At 42.5% G+C, this 20,207-nt stretch overlaps 1 protein-coding gene across 7 annotated transcripts in view; it reads left to right on the top strand.

The window, feature by feature from the left end:
* Nucleotides 1-20,207, top strand: part of LOC144500199 (histone-lysine N-methyltransferase NSD2-like) — a 108,144-nt gene that overhangs the window by 21,069 nt on the left and 66,868 nt on the right. For all 7 annotated transcript variants that reach the window (XM_078222908.1, XM_078222923.1, XM_078222899.1 and 4 more), the window contains exons 3-5: nt 5,307-5,484; nt 16,767-16,936; nt 17,724-18,254. In XM_078222908.1, the coding sequence (XP_078079034.1) occupies nt 5,307-5,484; nt 16,767-16,936; nt 17,724-18,254 (879 nt within the window). The remainder of the gene's footprint in view (nt 1-5,306; nt 5,485-16,766; nt 16,937-17,723; nt 18,255-20,207) is intronic.

Genomic DNA, 20,207 nt, shown 5'->3' with positions numbered 1-20,207 from the left:
TGAGGAGGGGTGAGGCCATGGAGGGAAGAACTTTGAGGATGAGAATTTTAAAATTGAGCTGTTGCTTAACAGGAATCATGATGGGTCAGTGTGCACATGGGTGAGCAAGATGTGGTTTCAGTCAGGACTTTTTAATGATATGGAGGAGTTATGTTTCCTAACCCTGGTTTAAGACTGGCAATTGTATGTTAAATACTTGTGGCAAAGTATCCTTAGCCTAGACTATTCTTTGGAATTGGCAGATATTGCCTTGCACATTTTGTGGCTTTGAAAATTTCCAGCCTTCAAAATAGCTTCTTTCCGAAACAAATAACATTATATGACAACTGAATAATAGAGACGTGTTAATTTGCATCTCATTTAATTAAGAGGGTTATCGTATGATGTGTTGACTTGTCTTATGACACTGTTTTGTTAAAATGCTGTCTTGGTTACTTGTGAGAATCCTAGCCCACCAGTCTATGGGCCCTATTTTACCATTGCCTCCGGGCACGAAAACATGGTAAAGTCGGGTGTGAGGCCATTATCGCGATCCGCACCCGCGTCCGCACAGATTGCCACTTTACCGAAACCAGGGTATGGCGGCGATTCGATTCGCGCCCAAAACGGGCGCAATGACGATTTAAATGCATTTGCATGCATTTAAATTGAATTAATGAACTGCCCGCCCAACTTTATCAGCATTTCCCCCTTTACCACCGCGTTTGTCAATCCGGAACCGTGCCGTAATGGACCTGCTAAATAAAAGTCTGAAGCTTCTGAAGAGCACGTTCAGTGTTTCCAACAGCTCTCTGACTCAGATCAGGGAGTGGGGGAGGGATGCAGGGGGATCTGCTGCCACGCTGCGGGCGATCGGTGGGGAGGGAGGCAGTGGTGGCGATCGGTCTGGCTAGTGGAGGGGGAGATGGATAAGGGGGACAGTGATGTGTGTGGGTAGTGGGGAGGTGGATAAGGAGGACAGTGATGTGTGTGGGTAGTGGGGAGGTGGATAAGGGGGACAGTGATGTGTGTGGGTAGTGGGGAGGTGGATAAGGGGGACAGTGATGTGTGTATGCACCATCGCTCCTGCTTTTCACTCCTGGGCTGCTTTCTGCGGCCCGGGAGCGATCTGACACGGGCGCGCTTTTTCAAATTTTTTTCAAAGTGCGCGTGTGCAGTTGAGAGCTCCGATCGTTTCGGCTGCGCTAAGCCCCACCCACAGCACGAATGGGACTGGAGATGGTTGAGAGCGTATGGGGGCGCCTGAAAGCAGATTTCTAAGTCGGATCTTCATTTCGCCCAGATTCGGCACTTAGAATGAAAATGGTAAAATCGGGCCCTATATATCTGAAAAATCTCAGCAGGTCTGAAAGCATCTGTGGAGAGAGGATAGAGCCAATGCTCTGAAGAGTCATCCAGACTCAACGTTGGTTCTATTCTCTTTCCACAGATGCTGTCAGACTGACTGTGATATTCCAGCATTTTCTGTTTTTGTTTCGGGTTCCAGCATCCATAGTATTTTGCTTTTAGTCTATATGTCTGTCTATATGGGTGGCACGGTGGTTAGCACTGCTACCTCACAGCGCCTCACTGGCCTCGGGTCACTGACTGTGTGGAGTTTGCACATTCTCCCCATGTCTGCATGGGTTTCCTCCGGGTGCTCCGGTTTTCTCCCACAGTCCAAAGATATGCGGGTCAGGTGGATTGACCATGGTAAATTACCCTTTAGTGTCGGGGGACTAGCTAGGGTAAATGCTAGGGGGTTTGGATAAAGGGAACAGTGATGTGTGTATGCACCAGCTAGGGATAGGGCCTGAGTGGGACTGTGGTCGGTGCAGACTCAATGGGCTGAATGGTCGTCTCCTGCACTATGAAATATGTACTTTTATAAAGGTGGTGACTTGTTCTCCTGTGCTCTGAAAATTAATTTTGATTTGATTTCATATCCCAAATGAGTTGAAGAAATGCCAGTCTCATTGAAGTGAGCTGAAACATCTTTAACTTCGTAATTGCATGTAAAACTTTTTCATGGTTTTTTCCCTAATTTATGCTGTGATTTCTGCATAATTGTTCTGGCCAAGGCAACAGATATGTGAGTATATTAACAGGTTTCTACTTATTAACCTCAAATCAGTTATTAAAAGACCGACAAGGTAGCTTGGTTAACCATATTTCTTTTTCATCTCTTGTCTGATTGTTGATTGCCCCACATCCACTTAATCTTGCGCAGATCAAAGTTTGCATGCTAACTCACACAGGATTGAAAGTTGAACAGTTTAAAGTTCTGATAATTGAATTAAAATATTTTATGGGACAGTAGTGAAGATTTCTGCTCTCCGTTTAAAAATAACATTTATTTATATAATTTTCATGACCAAAAGGTGACCCAAAGTGCCAGTTAAGAATTTGACCAACATAGATCGAGGAAAAAGTCTCTGGGACTTTTTAATTAGTCTTGTTGGTTCCAAACAAAAACTTGCAGGCCATGTGCATTCTATCATTGCTCCATCGATGCATTCTGAAGCAGAATACTCTTGTAATCCAGGAGAAAAACCGTGTGATTGGCTGTGAAGAGGATGGCTATAATCTGCAGAACTGTATCAATGGGTTGGAGTGGGGAATAAAGCGGCAGATGAATTTTAAAATGGAAAAGTGAGGTAATGCATTTAGGGAGATCAAACAGTTACAGGGAATACACAATAAATAGGAATATACTAAGATGGGTATATTAAGAGATAGTCTAACCACTGCCCCTTGACATTCAGTGGTGTTACCATACTGAATTCCCCACTGTCAACATCCTTGGGGTTACCATTGACCAGAAACTCAACTGGACTCGCCACATAAACACAGTGGCAACAAGAGCAGGTCAGAGGCCAGGAACACTGGTGAGTAACTCACCTCCTGACTCCTCAAAACCTATCCACCAACAACAAGGTTCGAGTCAGGAGTGTGATGGAACCCTCCCCACTTGCCTGGATGGGTGCAGCTTCAACAACACTCAAGAAGCTTGACACCATCCAGGTCAAAGCAGCTCGCTTGATTGGCACCACATTCAATTCCTCCACCACAGATGCTCAGTAGCAGCAATGTGTACTATCTACAAGATGCATTGCAGCAATTCACCAAAGATCCTTAGACAGCATCTTCTAAACCCACGACCCCTTCCATCTCGAAGGACAGGGGCAGCAGATACATGGGAATACCACCACCTGCAAGTTCCCCTCCAAGCCACTCACCATCCTGACTTGGAAACATATCGCTGTTCCTTTGCAGTCGCTGGGTCAAAACCCTGAAATCCTCTCCCTCATGGCATTGTGGGTCAACCCATAGCACGTGGACTGCAGCGATTCAAGAAGGCAGCTCGCCACCACCTTCTCGAGGGCAACTAGGAATGGGCAATAAATGCTGGCCAACCAGTGATGCCCATGTCCCACGAATGAATATCTTTTTAAAAAATGAGAAATCTTGGCATATAAGTACACAGGTCCCTAAAAGCAGGAGTTCTAGTAGACAAGATTGTAAAGATGGCGTATGAAATGCTCTTCTTCATTGGCAGAGGTCTGGCATATAAAAGTAAGGATATAATGTTGGAATTGTATAAAACGCTGGTGAGGCCACAACTGGAGTATTGTGCGCAGTTCTGTAACCGTATAACAGGAAGGGCGTAATTGTTCTGGAGAGAATGCAGAGGAAGTTTGCAAGAATGTTGCCAGAGCTAGAAAAGCGCAGCTAATATGATAGATTGGATAGGTTGGGGTTATTTTCCTTGGAACAAAGAAAGCTGAGGGGTGATTTGATTGAGGTGTACAAAATTATGAGGGGAAGAGGGAGAGTGGACAGGGTAAAATTGTTTCCCTTGGTGGAGAATTCTAGAACCAGAGTCATAGATTCAAGATAAGTGGCAGAAAGTGTAGAGGGGACATGAGGAAGAACTTTTTACGCAAAGGGTGGTGAGTGTCCAATTTGATTTATTATTGTCACGCATTATTATATAGTGAAAATATTGTTTCTTACGTGCCAAGTAGACAAAGCATACTGTACATAGAGAAGGAGAGGTGCAGAATGTAGTGTTACAGTCGTAGCTAGGATGCAGAGAAAAATCAATTTAATACAAGGTAGATCCATTCAAAACTCTGATGGCAGCAGGGAAAAGGCTGTTCTTGAGTCGGTTGGTATGTGATCTCAGACTTTTGTGTCTTTTTTCCGACGGAAGAAGGTGGAAGAGAGTATGTCCAGGGTGCGTGGGTCCTTGATTATGCTGCCCACTTTTCCGAGGTAACGGGAAGTGTTGGCAGAGTCAGTGGAAGGGAGGCTGGTTTGTGAGATGGACTGGGCTTTGTTCATTACTCTTTGTAGTTTATTATGGCCTTGGACAGAGCAGGAGCCATACCAAGCTGTGATACATCTGGAAAGGATGTTTTCACTGGTGCATCTGTAAAGGTTGGTGAGAGTCGTAGCGGACATGCCAAACTTCCTTGGCCTCCTGAGAAAGTAGAGGCGTTGGTGAGCTTTCTTAACTATAGCATCGGAGGGATCAGAACAGGTTGTTGGTGATCTGGGCACCTAGAAACTTGAAGCTCTTGACCATTCCCTCTTCACCCCCTTTGATGGAGATAGAGGCATATCCTCCATCATGGTTCCTGAAGCCGAGTTGGTAGTGGAGGCAGAGACCCTAAACTCCTTTTAAAAAGTACTTGGATCAGCACCTTAAGTGCTGTAAACTGAACGGCTATGGGCTGCGTGCAGGAAGGTGGGATTAGAAAGGGCACATGGGTGTCCTCAAGCTGGCATGGACAAGATGGCTGAATGCCCTCCTTCTGCGCTGTAACATTTTTATGGTTCTAATTGCAGAATATTTATCCTTTCTAACATTGAATGTAGGCTACTTTCACTTTCAGCATAATGAGATCAAATTATCCAGTCAAGTATTCGTGGGATGGGGGGGAAGAACAGAGAGGGAGAAAACGAATGGGATCAGATTGCATTAGTCGTTTGTTTAATGAAATGATCTTTTGTGCGGTTTAGTTTACCCCTCAATTTTGAATGATTTATTTTGTAGAGCTCCAAATTGCCTGGTCAAAATTGCTTCCATTCAATTTTTTAGTAGCCAAGGCTATAAACGCCATGAAATAAACAAGTATAAACTCTGAATCATCAATATTTTGATATTTGCAATATAATTAAGGCATGACAGAAAGTGGTAGTTTTTGTCAAATAAATGCTGTATTAATTTTGTCTTTCTCAAAACATAACTTGTCAAATCTGTGATTTCAAACTGAATTCTGAATTTCACTATGGTACTTCTGTAATGTTTATATCAATAGACTGAAGAAGAGCAAGACAATGAAGGAGCCAAAGATGAGGAAACCAAGGAGAAGGATAAGGATGTCCCTGTGAAATATCATGTGGGAGACATGGTGTGGTCCAAAGTATCTGGTTATCCTTGGTGGGCTTGCATGGTTTCTTCAGATCCCCTCTTGAGCACCCATACAAGAGTAAAAGGTATTTAAAACAGTAGCTTTTCAAATGTTGAATTGGTAGAGTAATTCTAATTTAAACAATTTTAAGGCATCCCTGTTTTTAACTAAAGGGTATTGTTTAATTGGGTACTTAGAGCATATATAAAAAGAAACTAAAACTAGCCATTAGCAGATCCAGGCAGTTGTCTGACCCAAATGTCTGCCCCACTTCCGCAGCTGGAATGCATCATTGGCTCCCAAAACAACACATTAATTTGCAATGGTTCCTTTAAATTTTTTCCATTGGTTACGGTGCCACTTAGGGGCTATTAATTGGTTTAGTTGGCGTTTATTTTCATTGACTTTTTTTTTTAAACTGTTACTCAAAGAGGAACTCATGCTGGCCATTAACAGGTGCAGCCAGCGGGTGGTTGAAGGGGTTGTCTGGCCTGATGTCTGGCCCTCTTATCCAAGGGTGTCCTTGGAGCGTGAGTGTGTGGTGTCCACTGGCACACTTGAGGCTTGTCGTGACCGGTGGGCCCCCAAATGACTCCTTTTTTTGTATTTCCTTTTAATTTCCCTTGAGTTCCTTTGGTTTAGTTTGCTTTTCTTTATTGATTAATTTGTTTTTTGTTTTTATCGGTACTGAAAAAAAGTATAAAGATAAACTGCTGGGACTCTGACTTAATTGATAGAAGAGTGACATTTAATGCTGTGTTTTTTAAATGGCATCTAAAAGGGATCCCGTTAACATCCAAGCTTACCTTATTTATTCTCTCCTCTCCTGCCAGTTTCTTTTTCAGTTGCCCTCAAAGCTCCTCTCATTTGTCATCTCTCAAGCACACATGTTGTCTGAAATCCGCCACTCTTGACTATTCCTAGACCTGTTGCTGTGACTCCTTCTTGGATAAGCCTGCAGTTGCTCTCTGCTTTCTCCAAGTTTTGCAAAGCGTCCTTCCAAGTACTTGCTATGTATTTATTGGCAGTTGCTGCAGGCTGTTCTTTCCTGCTTCCTCACCAGCCTTTCCACCGAGTGTGTTGAGAGTTAATCTCGCCACCCTCTTCCTATCATATTATCCTGCCCATTACCGATGAAGTGGACTTTGCTGACAGATCAACAAGTACAACCCCTCCGTCGAACCCCTCCAGTTCACTTGCTTCTACCTTTCTTCTTGTCCCTATTAAGCCCGTGCGCCCTCCCATCTTTTTTGTGTCCTATCCTAGTTTTCTTTAAGTCCAAGGAACACAGATTTGAACTTTATGACACACATCTGATTTAGACATTTGCCATTAGATCTCGCTGGACCTCATCGAGCACTATGTTGCGTACATACAAAGACAGAAATTAAGAGCAGGAATGAGCCACTTGGCCCCTTGAGCCTGCTCCACCATGACTGATCTAATTGTAGTGTCAACTCCACACAACTTTCCCCCCCATTGCTTATCAAGAATCGATCCAGCTCAGCCTCAAGAAAGTTCAAATACTCTGTTTCCAGCACCTTTTGAGCAAGTGTTCCAAAGATTCATCCTCAACAGAGAGAAAATTCTCCTAATCTCTGCTTTAAATGAGCAACACTTGATTTTTAAACAGTGACCCTAGTTGTAAATCATCTCACAAGAGGAAACATCCTTTCCACATCCACCCTCAAGACCCCTCAGAATTATATATTTCAGTCAGGTCACCTCTTACTCTTCTAAATTTCAGGGGCGGCACGGTAGCACAGTGGTTAGCACTGCTGCTTCACAGCTCCAGGGTCCTGGGTTCGATCCCCGGCTCGGGTCACTGTCTGTGTGGAGTTTGCACATTCTCCTCGTGTCTGCGTGGGTTTCCTCCGGGTGCTCCGGTTTCCTCCCACAGTCCAAAGATGTGCAGGTTAGGTTGATTGGCCAGGTTAAAAATTGTCCCTTAGAGTCCTGAGATGCGTAGGTTAGAGGGATTAGTGGGTAAAATATGTGGGGGGTAGGGCCTGGGTGGGATTGTGGTCGGTGCAGACTCGATGGGCCGAATGGCCTCCTTCTGCACTGTAGGGTTTCTATGTTTCTATGTTAACCTGTCTGATCTTTCCTCATAAGGCAACCCGTCCATTTTAGATATTAGTCTAGGAAACTTTTTCTGAACTGCTTCTGACCAATTAACATCCATACTTAAAAAAGGAGACCAATACTGTTCAAGATGCCCTTGTTGTGGTCTCCCCGATGCCCTATATAACTTGAAACACAGCCTGCCTACTCTTTGTATTCAATATCCCTTGCTATAAAAGATAACATTTTATTTGCTTTCCGAATTACTTTTTCTACCTGCATACTAACCTTTTCATGCAGCAGGGCACCCAGATCCCTCTGCATCTCTGACCTCCGCAATCTCTCTCCATTTAGATATTATGCATTTTTATTCTGGCCAAATGGACAATTTTAGATTTTCCTACTTTCACCCCATTTGTCAGATCTTTGCCCACTCATTTAACCCATCCAAATCCATTCGTAGCCTCATTATATCCTCTTCACATCTATCTGTGTCATCAGCAAATTTAGCAACCACACATTTAGTCCCTTCATCTAAGTAATTTATATAAATTTTAACGGTGAAGCCCTAGCACTGATAACTGTGACACATCACTCACTCGTTACATCTTGCCAACCAGAAAATGAGCCATATATGTCAGCTCTTGGTTCCTGTTAGTCAGCTAATCTTCTATCCATGCCAATCTGTTAGCCTCTAGAACATGAACTTTAATTTTCCGCTATAACCTTTTGATGTGACACCTGATTAGATGCCTTCTAGAAATCAAAGTACAGTACATCCACCGGTTCCACTTCTTCAAAGAACTCCAAAAGATTAGTTAAACATTAACCAGTGTTGACTCGGCCTGATTACCTTGAATTTTTCAAAGTGTCTCCTATTTTCCCTATGACACATGTTAAGCTAACGAGCCTGTAGTTCCCTGCTTGCTGTCTCCCTCCCATTTTGAATAAAGGAATTACGTTCACTGTTTTCCAATCGAATGGAATCTTTCCCGAATTAGGGAACTTTGGAAAACTAAAACCAACACATCAGCTGTCTCCCTGGCCATTTCTTTAAAGGCACTAGGCTGAAGTCCATCAGGACCTGGGATTTGTCAGTCTGCAGTTTCAACAGTTTGCTCAGTATCACTTCCTTGGTGATTGTAATTTCCTTGAGTTCCTCCCTCCCTTCCATTTCCAGATTGAAGGCTATTTCTGTCTGGGATGTTACCTGTATCCTCTAAAGTAAAGTCTTGCCACACTCTACTCACAAAGCTGTTTACAGCAGGATTGCAATGCAAAAACAAATCCTGCTTCTTACTTCCACTGCCAGCTGTCTCCTCATAACCCTCTCTTGTGCCTCCTTCACCTTCTTATCAACAAGCGCAAGGAGCTTTCAAACTTCTTTGTCACAAGAGATTGTGGCCACCTTTGCTCTAACTTCTCAATCCCTAGTCTGGAACTTGCATCTTTGTCTGGTTTCTCTCCTATCTCCCCTCATGCCCTCTCCGAGTTCATCATGCCCATCAGAACTATCCTGTAATCTCTTGACCCTATTTCCACTATCACTCCATTTCTCTTCCTAGTCCCCATATTAACATATTCTTAATAACCTATGTTTACTTAGAGCCTGTAATGTAGTAAAAGTTGCTTCTTGGCATTATCAGATTTGGCACTGAACCACTTAAGGAGATATTAGTGCCGATATCCTAAAGCTTGATCAAAAGCAGTAAGCTTTAAGAAGCGTCTTTTAGGAGGAGCGAGAACAGGAGAGGCTGGAAAAGAGGTAAAATGGTAAAGGAGCCTCTTGGGTGACAGTGATCGCAACATAATTGAAATTCATGTTTGGCTTGAAATGGGGAAGTGTGGGTCCATGACAAGTGTTTTGTTTGCAAAAATGTATGGTATTTGTGAACATTACAAAACATTTCAAATTGTCATAACAGCAAATTGCAATGATTCATTGAGGTGCTTCAATTCAGTAAATACGAACATTACAAACATGTCAATATTTTCATTACAGAGAGTACTACTCTCTTCAAACTATACACTTGCATTATATATTGCACTGATGTGCTTCAATACTTATTGTTTTAAATTCAAATGAAAGTAACTTAAGGTGTAAAGTATGAAGGCAGAGCTGGCTACAGTGAACTGAGAAACTAGGTTAAAGGTAGAACAGTAGAGTTGCAGTGGCTGACTTTTGTGTATTATTAAATATTCTTAAAAGATTTATCCAAGTGAGAAAGACTTTTTGAGAAGGATGCACCATCCGTGACTAAATAAGGAAGATGACAAAGTAAACGAAACATTACAAATTTGCAAAGATTAGTGGTAGGTCAGAGGATTGGATAGGTGTTAAGGTCCAGCAATGAATAACTAAAAAAGATGTTAAAAGGACAGAAAGCAGAGTATTAAAGAAAGCTAGTTCGTAATGTAAAACTGAATAGTTTAAAGTTTCTACAAATATTTGAATAGGAATAGACTAACTCGAGCTAATGTTGGTGCTCTGGAGAGAGTCTGGGAATTGATCATGGAAAACAAGGAAAAGGCACTGAACAAATGTTTGGTACCTGTCTTCATGGTAGAGGACTTGGAAAAACTCCCACAAATTCTTGAAAATCAAGAGATGATGAGGAGGGATGAACTTATCTTCATTGCAAGGGAAAGGGTGCTCAAAAAACTGTCAGATCCAAAGCTGAGAGGGTTCCCAGGACCAGCTGACCTATGTCTGAGGATCTTAAATAAATTGATGGCACAGAGAGCAGGTGCTTTGGTTATGATCTTCCAAAATTCCTTGGATTCTGGAAGGATTCCAGTGGATTGGAAAATAGCTAATATAACACTATTTTGTTCTCGAAAGTAGGGAGGCAGCAAATAGGAAAGTTAGCTTAACATCTGTCATAGGAAAAGTGCTAGAATCCATTATTAAAGAGGGTATAGCAGAATACTTCGATAACCACAATTTGATAAGGTAGAACCAACTTGACTTTGTGAAAGAGAAATCATGCTTAACTAACCTGTTGGAGTTTTGTGACGATGTAACATTTAAGGTGGGTAAAAGGGAGCCAATAGATATGGTGTACTTGGATTTCCTATAAGCATTTGATAAGATACCACATCAAAAATTGTGACGAGCATGTGGTGTACAGGGCTAACATTAAAATGGATAAAAGATTGGTTGGCTAACAGGAAGCAAGAGTAAAGATAAATGGGTCTGTTTTTATTTGGCAAGCTATAACTCGTGGAATAACATTCATGTCACAAGTGCCAGGCAATGACCATCTCCCATAAGCAAGGATCTAACCATCACCCCTTGAGATTCAATGGCATTACCATTGCTGAATCCCCCACTGTCAACATGCTTGGGTTACCATTGACCAGAAACTGAACTGGACTAGCCACATAAGTATTGTGGCTAGTAGAACAGGTCAAAGGCCAGGAATCCTGTGACGAATAACGCACCACCTGACTCCCCAAAGTCTGTCTACCGTCTACAAGGCACAAGTCTAGAGTGTAATGGAATACTCTCCACTTGTCTGGGTGAATGCAGCTCCAATAACAGTCAAGAACCGTCCAAAACAAAGCAGCCCACTTGATTGCTATCCCTTCCACAAACATTCGATCCACTGGTGAAAGTGGCAGCAGTGTATACCATCTACAAGATGCTATGCAGGAACTTGCCAGGGCTCCTTAGGCAGTATCTTACAAACCTACAACCGCTTCCATCTAGAAGGACAAGAGCAGCAGATACCTGGCAACAACACCACCTGAAGGTTCCCGTCCAATTTACACACTATCCTGACTTGGAAATATATCGCCATTCCTTCACTGTCACTGGGTCAAATTCCCTCCCTAATAGCATCATGGGTATACCTACACCTCAGGGAATGCAGTGGTTCAAGAAGGCAGCTCACCTCCACCTTCTCAAGGGCAATTCGGGATGAGGAATAAATGCTGGATGAACCACCGATGCTCACATCCCTTAAATGAATTTTTAAGTGTTACAGGGATCCTTGCTGGATACTCAACTATTTACAATCTATATCAATTACTTGGATGAAGGGATCAGATGTATAGTGGCTAAATTTGCTGATGACGCCAAGCTAGGTAGGAAGATAAAGTTATCAGGCAAAGGTCTGAAAAGGGATACAGACAGGTTAACTGAGTGAGTAAAAATTTGGCAGATGAGAGTATAATGAAGAGTATACTGTGTACTTGGCAGAAAAGGTAGAAAAACAGTATGCTGTTTAAACAGCGAAAGATTGCAGAACTCGGTGGTGCACAGGAATCACAGGAATTCATGGTACGTGAATCACAGTTATACTATAACAGTATGTAGGCACAGTGAGTGACGATGAAACAAATGGAATGTTGGCATTTATTGCAAGAGGATTGGAAGATCAAGTGACAAAGTTTTATTACAGCTGTACAAGGCCTTGGTGAGACAACAGGGGCAATTTTCCTGTTGGCACTGCCAAGTGGCAATGACTAGGGGAGCTATAGTAAACCCTGCTGGAGTGAACCACTCCTGGCTGGAGGGGGGGTGCGATGCCCGCGCAGAGTTGACAACGCTGAGTCTCCCCGTGGTAGAATCACCCCCACATCTGGGTACTGTATCCAGTTTTGGTCTCATATTACAAAAAACACAATTGCTTTAGAAGCAGTTCAGAGAAGGTTCATTGGACCCATTCCTGGGATGCAGAGGTTAACTTATCAAGAAAGGTTGAACAGGTCTATACCCATTGGGGTTTACAACAATTAAAGGTTATCTTATTGAAACATAGAAGATCCTAAAGGATCTTGATAAGGTAGATACATAGAACATACACAGAACAGTACAGCACAGAACAGGCCCTTCGGCCCACGATGTTGTGCCGAGCTTTATCTGAAACCAAGATCAAGCTATCCCACTCCCTATCATCCTGGTGTGCTCCATGTGCCTATCCAATAACCGCTTAAATGTTCCTAAAGTGTCTGACTCCACTATCACTGCAGGCAGTCCATTCCACACTCCAACCACTCTCTGCGTAAAGAACCTACCTCTGATATCCTTCCTATATCTCCCACCACGAACCCTATGGTTATGCTCCCTTGTAATAGCTCCATCCACCCGAGGAAATAGTCTTTGAACGTTCACTCTATCTATCCCCTTCATCATTTTATAAACCTCCTATTAAGTCTCCCCTCAGCCTCCTCTGCTCCAGAGAGAACAGCCCTAGCTCCCTCAACCTTTCCTCATAAGACCGACACTCCAAACCAGGCAGCATCCTGGTAAATCTCCTCTGCACTCTTTCCAGAGCTTCCACATCCTTCTTATAGTGAGGTGACCAGAACTGCACACAATATTCCAAATGTGGTCTCACCAAGGTCCTGTACAGTTGCAGCATAACCCCACGGCTCTTAAACTCCAACCCCCTGTTAATAAAAGCTAACACACTATAGGCCTTCTTCCCAGCTCTATCCACTTGAGTGGCAACCTTTAGAGATCTGTGGATATGGAGCCCAAGATCTCTCTGTTCCTCCACAGTCTTCAGAACCCTACCTTTGACCCTGTAATCCACATTTAAATTAGTCCTACCAAAATGAATCATCTCACATTTATCAGGGTTAAACTCCATTTGCCATTTTTCAGCCCAGCTTTGCATCCTCTTTGCAGCCTACAACAGCCCTCCACCTCATCCACTACTCCACCAATCTTGATGTCATCAGCAAATTTACTGATCCACCCTTCAGCCCCCTCCTCTAAGTCATTAATAAAAACCACCAAGAGCAGAGGACCAAGCACTGATCCCTGTGGCACTCTGCTAGCAACCTGCCTCCAGTCCGAAAATTTTCCATCCACCACCACCCTCTGTCTTCGATCAGATAGCCAGTTACCTATCCAATCGGCCAACTTTCCCTCTATCCCACACCTCCTTACTTTCATCATAAGCCGACCATGGGGGACCTTATCAAACGCCTTACTAAAATCCATGTATATGACATCAACTGCCCTACCTTCATCAACACACTTAGTTACCTCCTCAAAAAATTCAATCAAATTTGTGAGGCACGACTTGCCCTTCACGAATCCGTGCTGACTATCCCGGATTAATCCGCATCTTTCTAAATGGTCGTAAATCCCATCCCTAAGGACCTTTTCCATCAATTTACCAACCACCGAAGTCAGACTAACCGGTCTATAATTACCAGGGTCATTTCTATTCCCTTTCTTAAACAGAGGAACAACATTTGCCACTCTCCAGTCCTCTGGCACCATCCCCGTGGACAGTGAGGACCCAAAGATCAAAGCCAAAGGCTCTGCAATCTCATCCCTTGCCTCCCAAAGAATCCTAGGATATATTTCATCAGGCCCAGGGGACTTATCGACCTTCAGTTTATTCAAAACTGACAGTACATCCTCCCTCCGAACATCTATTTCCTCCAGCCTATTAGCCTGTAACACCTTCTCTTCCTCAAAAACATGGCCCCTCTCCTTGGTGAACACTGAAGAAAAGTATTCATTCATCACCTCGCCTATCTCTACTGACTCCAGATACCGGGAGGATTCTTCCTCCCGGTATCTGGAGTCCGACTGGGAGGATTCTTCCTCTTGTGGGGGTGACTAAGACTAGGGACATAGTTTAAAAATGAGAGACCTTCCATTTAAAATGGATGAGGAGAAACTTTTGGTATTTGGAATTCTGTTCCTCAGAAAGCTGTGAAGGCTGAGTCTTTGAATGTACACGAGGCAGAGTTAGTCAGATTTTTGTTAGGTAAGGTAGCCAAGGGTTATGTGGGGCAGACAGGAAAATGGAGCTGAGACCACAACCAGATCAACCATGATCTAATTGAATGGTGACACAGGCTTGAAGGGCCAATTGGCCTGTTCCTATTTCTATGTTCCTACAAGTTTGGGGAGGGAATTTACCTTGAAGTTAGCTAAAAGGTTAGCTGTCAATGGTTGCATAATTAAAATAGGGGATGTGCAAGAGATAAGAATTGGAGGTTGCAGAAATCTGAGCATTGTGGTAAAAGCAAAATATTGAGGATGTTGGAATCTGAAACAAAAACAGAAAATGCTGGAAAATCTCAGCAGGTCTGACAGCATCTGTGGAGAGAGAATAGAGCCAATGTTTCAAGTCAGGATGACCCTTCGTCAGAGTGTTGTGAGGCTGGAGCAGATTACAGAGGAAGGGAGGGACAAAGCCATGGAGAAATTTTCAAATGCAAATTTTAAAATCCGTATTGTCAGATTGGGAACATGTGTAGGTTGGTGGGCTTATGGGTGATGGCAAATGGGAATGATTACAGTTGAGATACAAAAAGTTGTAGTTTGTGGAGGGTGGAAGGTGAGAGACTGGCCAGGATAGAGTTGAAATTGTCTAATCTACTGGTGAATTGAAGTTGCGGAGTTGTGCATTATTACAGAGGTGGAAGTCGATGATAATGATGTTGTGGATATGTGGTTAGAAGCTAACCTCATGACACCAAGGTTGCGAACAGTGGTCAAGCCCCAAGAAGTTGTCAGGGAGAGACATGGAGTCAGTCAGTGGCTGGGAACATAATTTGTGGTGAGGGCCAGAATAATGGCCATGGACTTAGCAATATTTAATTGAAGGCATTTCTGCACATCTAATAGGAGATGTCAAATAAGCAGTCTAATAATTGTGGGACAGTGAAGGGGTTGTGAGGGTGAGTTGGATGTCACCAGCATGATCAGATCTGACATTATTTCAAAAAATGCCCATGATTCCTCTGTTCATTGAAACTTTCGCAACATCTCCACTTTCCTTTGCCCAGTCTTTTGTGTTCTCACCTTCCAAATCTGTTCACATCTTTTACATGGCTTCACAGTTTAATCTTCTCCAAGCTATTTTCTGCCCCTGCCTTCGCACTGAAACAGCCTAAATTAAAATTACTTGCTTGAAAATATCTCCTTTCTCTTTTATACTGACCATACCATCTTCCCTCCATTGTCTCTCAGCTAGCCTTGTCTCGCTCGGTAGGACTGTCCTTGCCTGGTCTCTCTGTTGTATATCCCAGTTTTGCCATGGATTGTGGCTTCACTTACCACCCTATGCTACCACCTCTGAGCACCCTGTGGATTTATCCTTGTTTCCTCTCCTATTTCTCCTGTACCCTTCTAACCATTGGGAATGGTTTCAAATGGAATTCATGTCGTCAATCATAGCAAGTCTTTTTCCCATTTCATTTGGCTTGAAATTTAGTTTTAAATAATTTCTGACAATGTGAACACTTAACAAGTTTTAAGCACAAAAGCACTTTAAACTGCATACTTGGAAAATAGTATATAAAAGGACTGTACAAGTGATCAAATACAACAATGGACTGACATCAGCAAGAACTGCAGGGTGCTGGCATGCAGACAAAGTGGATGTAGTTCAGGAATAGGCTGTTATAATGTTATTAGTAGGGGTAGCCAGAGCCTAATAGAAATCATAGAAACCCTACAGTGCAGAAGGAGGCCATTCGGCCCATCGAGTCTGCACCGACCACAATCCCACCCAGGCCCTACCCCCACATATTTTACCCGCTAATCCCTCTAACCTACACATCCCAGGACTCTAAGGGGCAATTTTTTAACCTGGCCAATCAACCTAACCCGCACATCTTTGGACTGTGGGAGGAAACCAGAGCACCCGGAGGAAACCCACGCAGACACGAGGAGATTGTGCAAACTCCACACAGTGACCCGAGCCGGGAATCGAACCCGGGACCCTGGAGCTGTGAAGCAGAAGTGCTAACCACTGTGCTACCGTGCCGCCCTTGCTTTGAAGAAGGCTTAAAAATTGCAGCTGGAACTTCCTTTAGTCTCTTACAAACCATCAGGTACCCCAGCATCCCATTCCTGTCGAGATGTTATTACAACAACATCTGGACAGTCACAATCTATGCAGCAGCATCCATGGAACATGTTTTATCTTCAGTATTTACTTTTGAAAAGGTAACCAGAACATGACTACTTGAAGCTAACATGGCACTCAACTTTTCAGATATAGTTGTTCTTTGGGAGTCTGGCATGTTTTGTAATGTTTCCAGTTTTGTCATGGTTTAAACTTTTTCGAATACTCTGGCAGAAAATATTTGCTTGATGACAGTTGCGCCAAATTCATCACTTAAAATGCAATTTTTGAAGAGAAATTTCTTTTTTGTTAATACCATAAAATTGAAAGTTAAGTGTTACTGTTTCTTTTGGGATTGTGGGTAGCACTAATTTTGGTATTTTAAATCAAAGACTGGGAATGATACAAATTGAAGTTAATTTTATTTGTGCACTTGTGCAGTATAAATTGCTAACAGTTTTTTTCTCTTTGACAGGTCTGAACAGGGCCACATGTCGCCAGTATCACGTACAGTTTTTTGGGGAAGCCCCAGAAAGAGCCTGGATTTTCGAAAAGAGCATGATGCCTTTTGAAGATTTTCAACAATATGATGAATTAGTCCAAGAAAGTGCCAAACATGCAAGCTCCAAGGCAGAGAAGAACAAGGTAGAAAATTCCCTTGGGATGCAAGGATTGATGTTTCCATGCACAAGTTTTGTTAACAGAAATCTAATCCAGTTTGTTTACCATTCCCTCCTAACATCTTGTTCTTAATGTTTGTGTTCTGTTTTATCCACCCCCACCTTCCAAACTTTAGTCAAACACATTTTTGGAAGTAATGTCGTATTAACGGGTATAGCTTTTTAATTTTTAGACTAGCAACCTAAAAAGTGGTTATTAACCATGTCCAGACTTGGGTGACTGAATCTTGCTTTAGTATCAGATCAGCATTGGAATGCTTTATAAAAGCTTCCCTTTTGACCCTCTCTCAAGCATCATTCACTCAAAGCTTTTTAAACTGTGCAAAATGCTTAAATAAAATTCCAAGTTCAGCCTCTGGCATTTATGTCAACTTCTGAATTTAAACTTCTGCTATTGCAAGTAACATATGATTTGGAGTTGTCTTTATTTATAGTAATTAAACCTGCCTGGTGTGTCTCACACATTATCTCACTGAATGTTTTCACGTATTACACCTTATGGTTAACATGTTCATTGCTGCAAAAGCTTTACTATTAACATGTTATTTCCTGAGTTAAAATGTATACATTTTTAAAAACTAACCTAAGAAGCTACAAATTCCATAGATATGTCAATGGAATCTGAAATTAAATGCTCAATCGTTAGAATGAGAGATGTAAATTCTGTTCCTAGAAAGTCTGAAGAACTTCTTTCAGCGCTTGAGCAATTAAGATGCTTCCTTAAAGAATTAAATACCTCTTCTGTTTTTCAGATTCTAAAACCAATTCCTGCCAAAATTCGTGGTCAGTGGGATATAGGTATTTCCCAGGCTAAAGAAGCAATGGCAATGACCCAAGAGGATCGAAAAGCTAAATACACCTTTGTTTATGATCACGATCGTCCACTACTGCCGCCTCAGGTTGCAAAGGAAGCTGGGGTTCCTGTTGAACTTATAGAAGATAGGAAATGGCCAACTGAAGAATTCCCAAGTACCAAGGAAAATCTTGCTGACAATAAGGGGCGTAGGAGAAGAAACCGCAGTGCACCAAATAAAAGGCAGTGTTCAAAGCTGTATGAGCCTAAAACCCCTGCAGGGCAGTGTGTAAATAGGACTGTTGATTGTATTGAAGGTTCTGCTCAAAGTCAGTCAACTGACAGGACATCTTGTAGATCATCAGACTCTGAGAGTGGTGCAGGTTCCCCAGTGGCAAAGAGAAAACAAGGAGCCTCCAACCAGCGGACCAGGAAATGTGATACTGCCTTCGCTCAATTCATGGCCTTTTGTCAGAAACACAGAGATGAGGTTTGTGTTTTCAAAGCTTACTTAGCAATTGTATAAATTCTTGCATTTAGACTTGATTTCTTTCTCCAATAAGGTGCTAAATTCCAGAGCTGTCTCTAGACGGTGGCAGTACAGGGTAGGTGAGCAGTAACAGAAGTACAGTATATAATATTTAACACTGAATATTGTTTAGGCATTATATTAAGACACTGCCTAATTCAGGGAATTGTAAAGAAAGTGCTATTATCTAAAAAGATAATACTGAACAGAAAGCTGACTTGTGTTTTGCACTAAAATGCATTTCATGATTCTTGACCAGACTTTGATAATGTTTTAAAATAAAAAATCAGTTGGCACCACGAATGTCATACCACAGTTCATTTAATGATGAAAAGAAAATGAATAGAGTAGAAATCTTGGAGGATTGAAGTTAGCCAAATGCATGGAATTTGTGAGGTGGCATAGTGGTTGCACTGCTGTGTCACAGAGCCAGGAATCCGGGTTTGATTCCAGCCTTGGATGACTTATCTATGTGGAGTTTGCACTGTCCCCCTGTGGATGCGTGGGCTTCTTTTGGGTATTCTGGTTTCCACCCACTATCCAAAGATGTGTTGGTTAGGAGGATACATATATTATGTGCTGGCTAAGGTTGATTGGAAAATAGACTTGGGTATGGCAGTAAATAAACAAAGGGATGAATTTGAAGAAACAATTCAGAATATTCACAGCAATACATCCCATTGGAAAACAAAAACTGAGAGAAAGATCTATCCATGGCTAAAGGAGAAAGTTGAAAGTAGAGGATTAAAAGAAGAAGCTTATTATGTTGCAAAGAATAGTAACAAGTCTGAGGATTGGGAGTGTTTTAAAAACCAGCAGTCACCAAAAAAATTGAGGGAAGACATAGAATAAATGTAAATTAGCCAGGAATATAAAAACAGATTGCAGAAGGAAGAGAGTAGCTAAAGTACATGGTCACTAAAAAGCAGAGATAATAGAAATTATTATGGAGATTGAGAAAATGGTAGACAGTGAACAAATATTTTGCCAGTAGAAGACACAAGTTACCTTGGACCTAATAATATAGGTAACTATAAAATAGAGCCATAGAAAAATTACAGGCCATCTTGTCCATGCCGACCTGAGGACACCCAGGTTCCCTTTCTAATCCCACCTCCTGCACCCAGCCCATAGCCCTGTAGCTTGCAGCACTTATAGTGCAGATCCGGGTACTTTTTAAAAGAGTTTAGGGTCTTTGCTTCCACCACCAACTCGGGCAGCGAATTCCTAAAACCCACCACCTTCGGCATAAAAAAGTTCGTCATGTTCCCTCTACACCTTCAGCTTGAATTTATGACCCCTGGTTCTACAATTCTCTGTAAGAGCTTTAACAACACCAGGTTAAAGTCCAACAGGTTTATTTGGTAGCAAATGCCATTAGCTTTCGGAGCACTGCTCCTTCGTCAGATGGAGTGGATATCTGCTCTCAAACAGGGCATACAGAGACGCAAAATCAAGTTTCAGAATGCTGATTAGAATGCGAATCTCTACAGCCAACCAGGTCTTAAAGATCCGCACACATGAGGACGGCCTAAACCAGGATCTTGGGTTTATGTCACACTATCGGTAACCCCCACAGCTTGCCTCCTGGACTTGCAGAATCTCACTGGCTGTCCTGTCTGAAGACAATACACATCTCTTTAACCTGTGCTTAATGCTCCCTCCACTCTCATTGTCTGTATCTTTAAGACCTGGTTGGCTGTAGAGATTCGCATTCTAATCAGTATTCTGTAACTTGATTTTGTGTCTCTGTATGCCCTGTTTGAGAGCAGATATCCACTCCATCTGACGACGGAGCAGCGCTCCGAAAGCTAATGGCATTTGCTACCAAATAAACCTGTTGGACTTTAACCTGGTGTTGTTAAAACTCTTACTGTGTTTACCCCAGTCCAACGCCGGCATCTACACATCTAG

Source organism: Mustelus asterias, chromosome 1, assembly GCF_964213995.1.
Source record: "Mustelus asterias chromosome 1, sMusAst1.hap1.1, whole genome shotgun sequence".
Taxonomy (NCBI): Eukaryota; Metazoa; Chordata; class Chondrichthyes; order Carcharhiniformes; family Triakidae; genus Mustelus; species Mustelus asterias.
The sequence above is the reverse complement of the archived record's forward strand: the minus strand, read 5'-3'. Positions and strand labels throughout refer to the sequence as shown.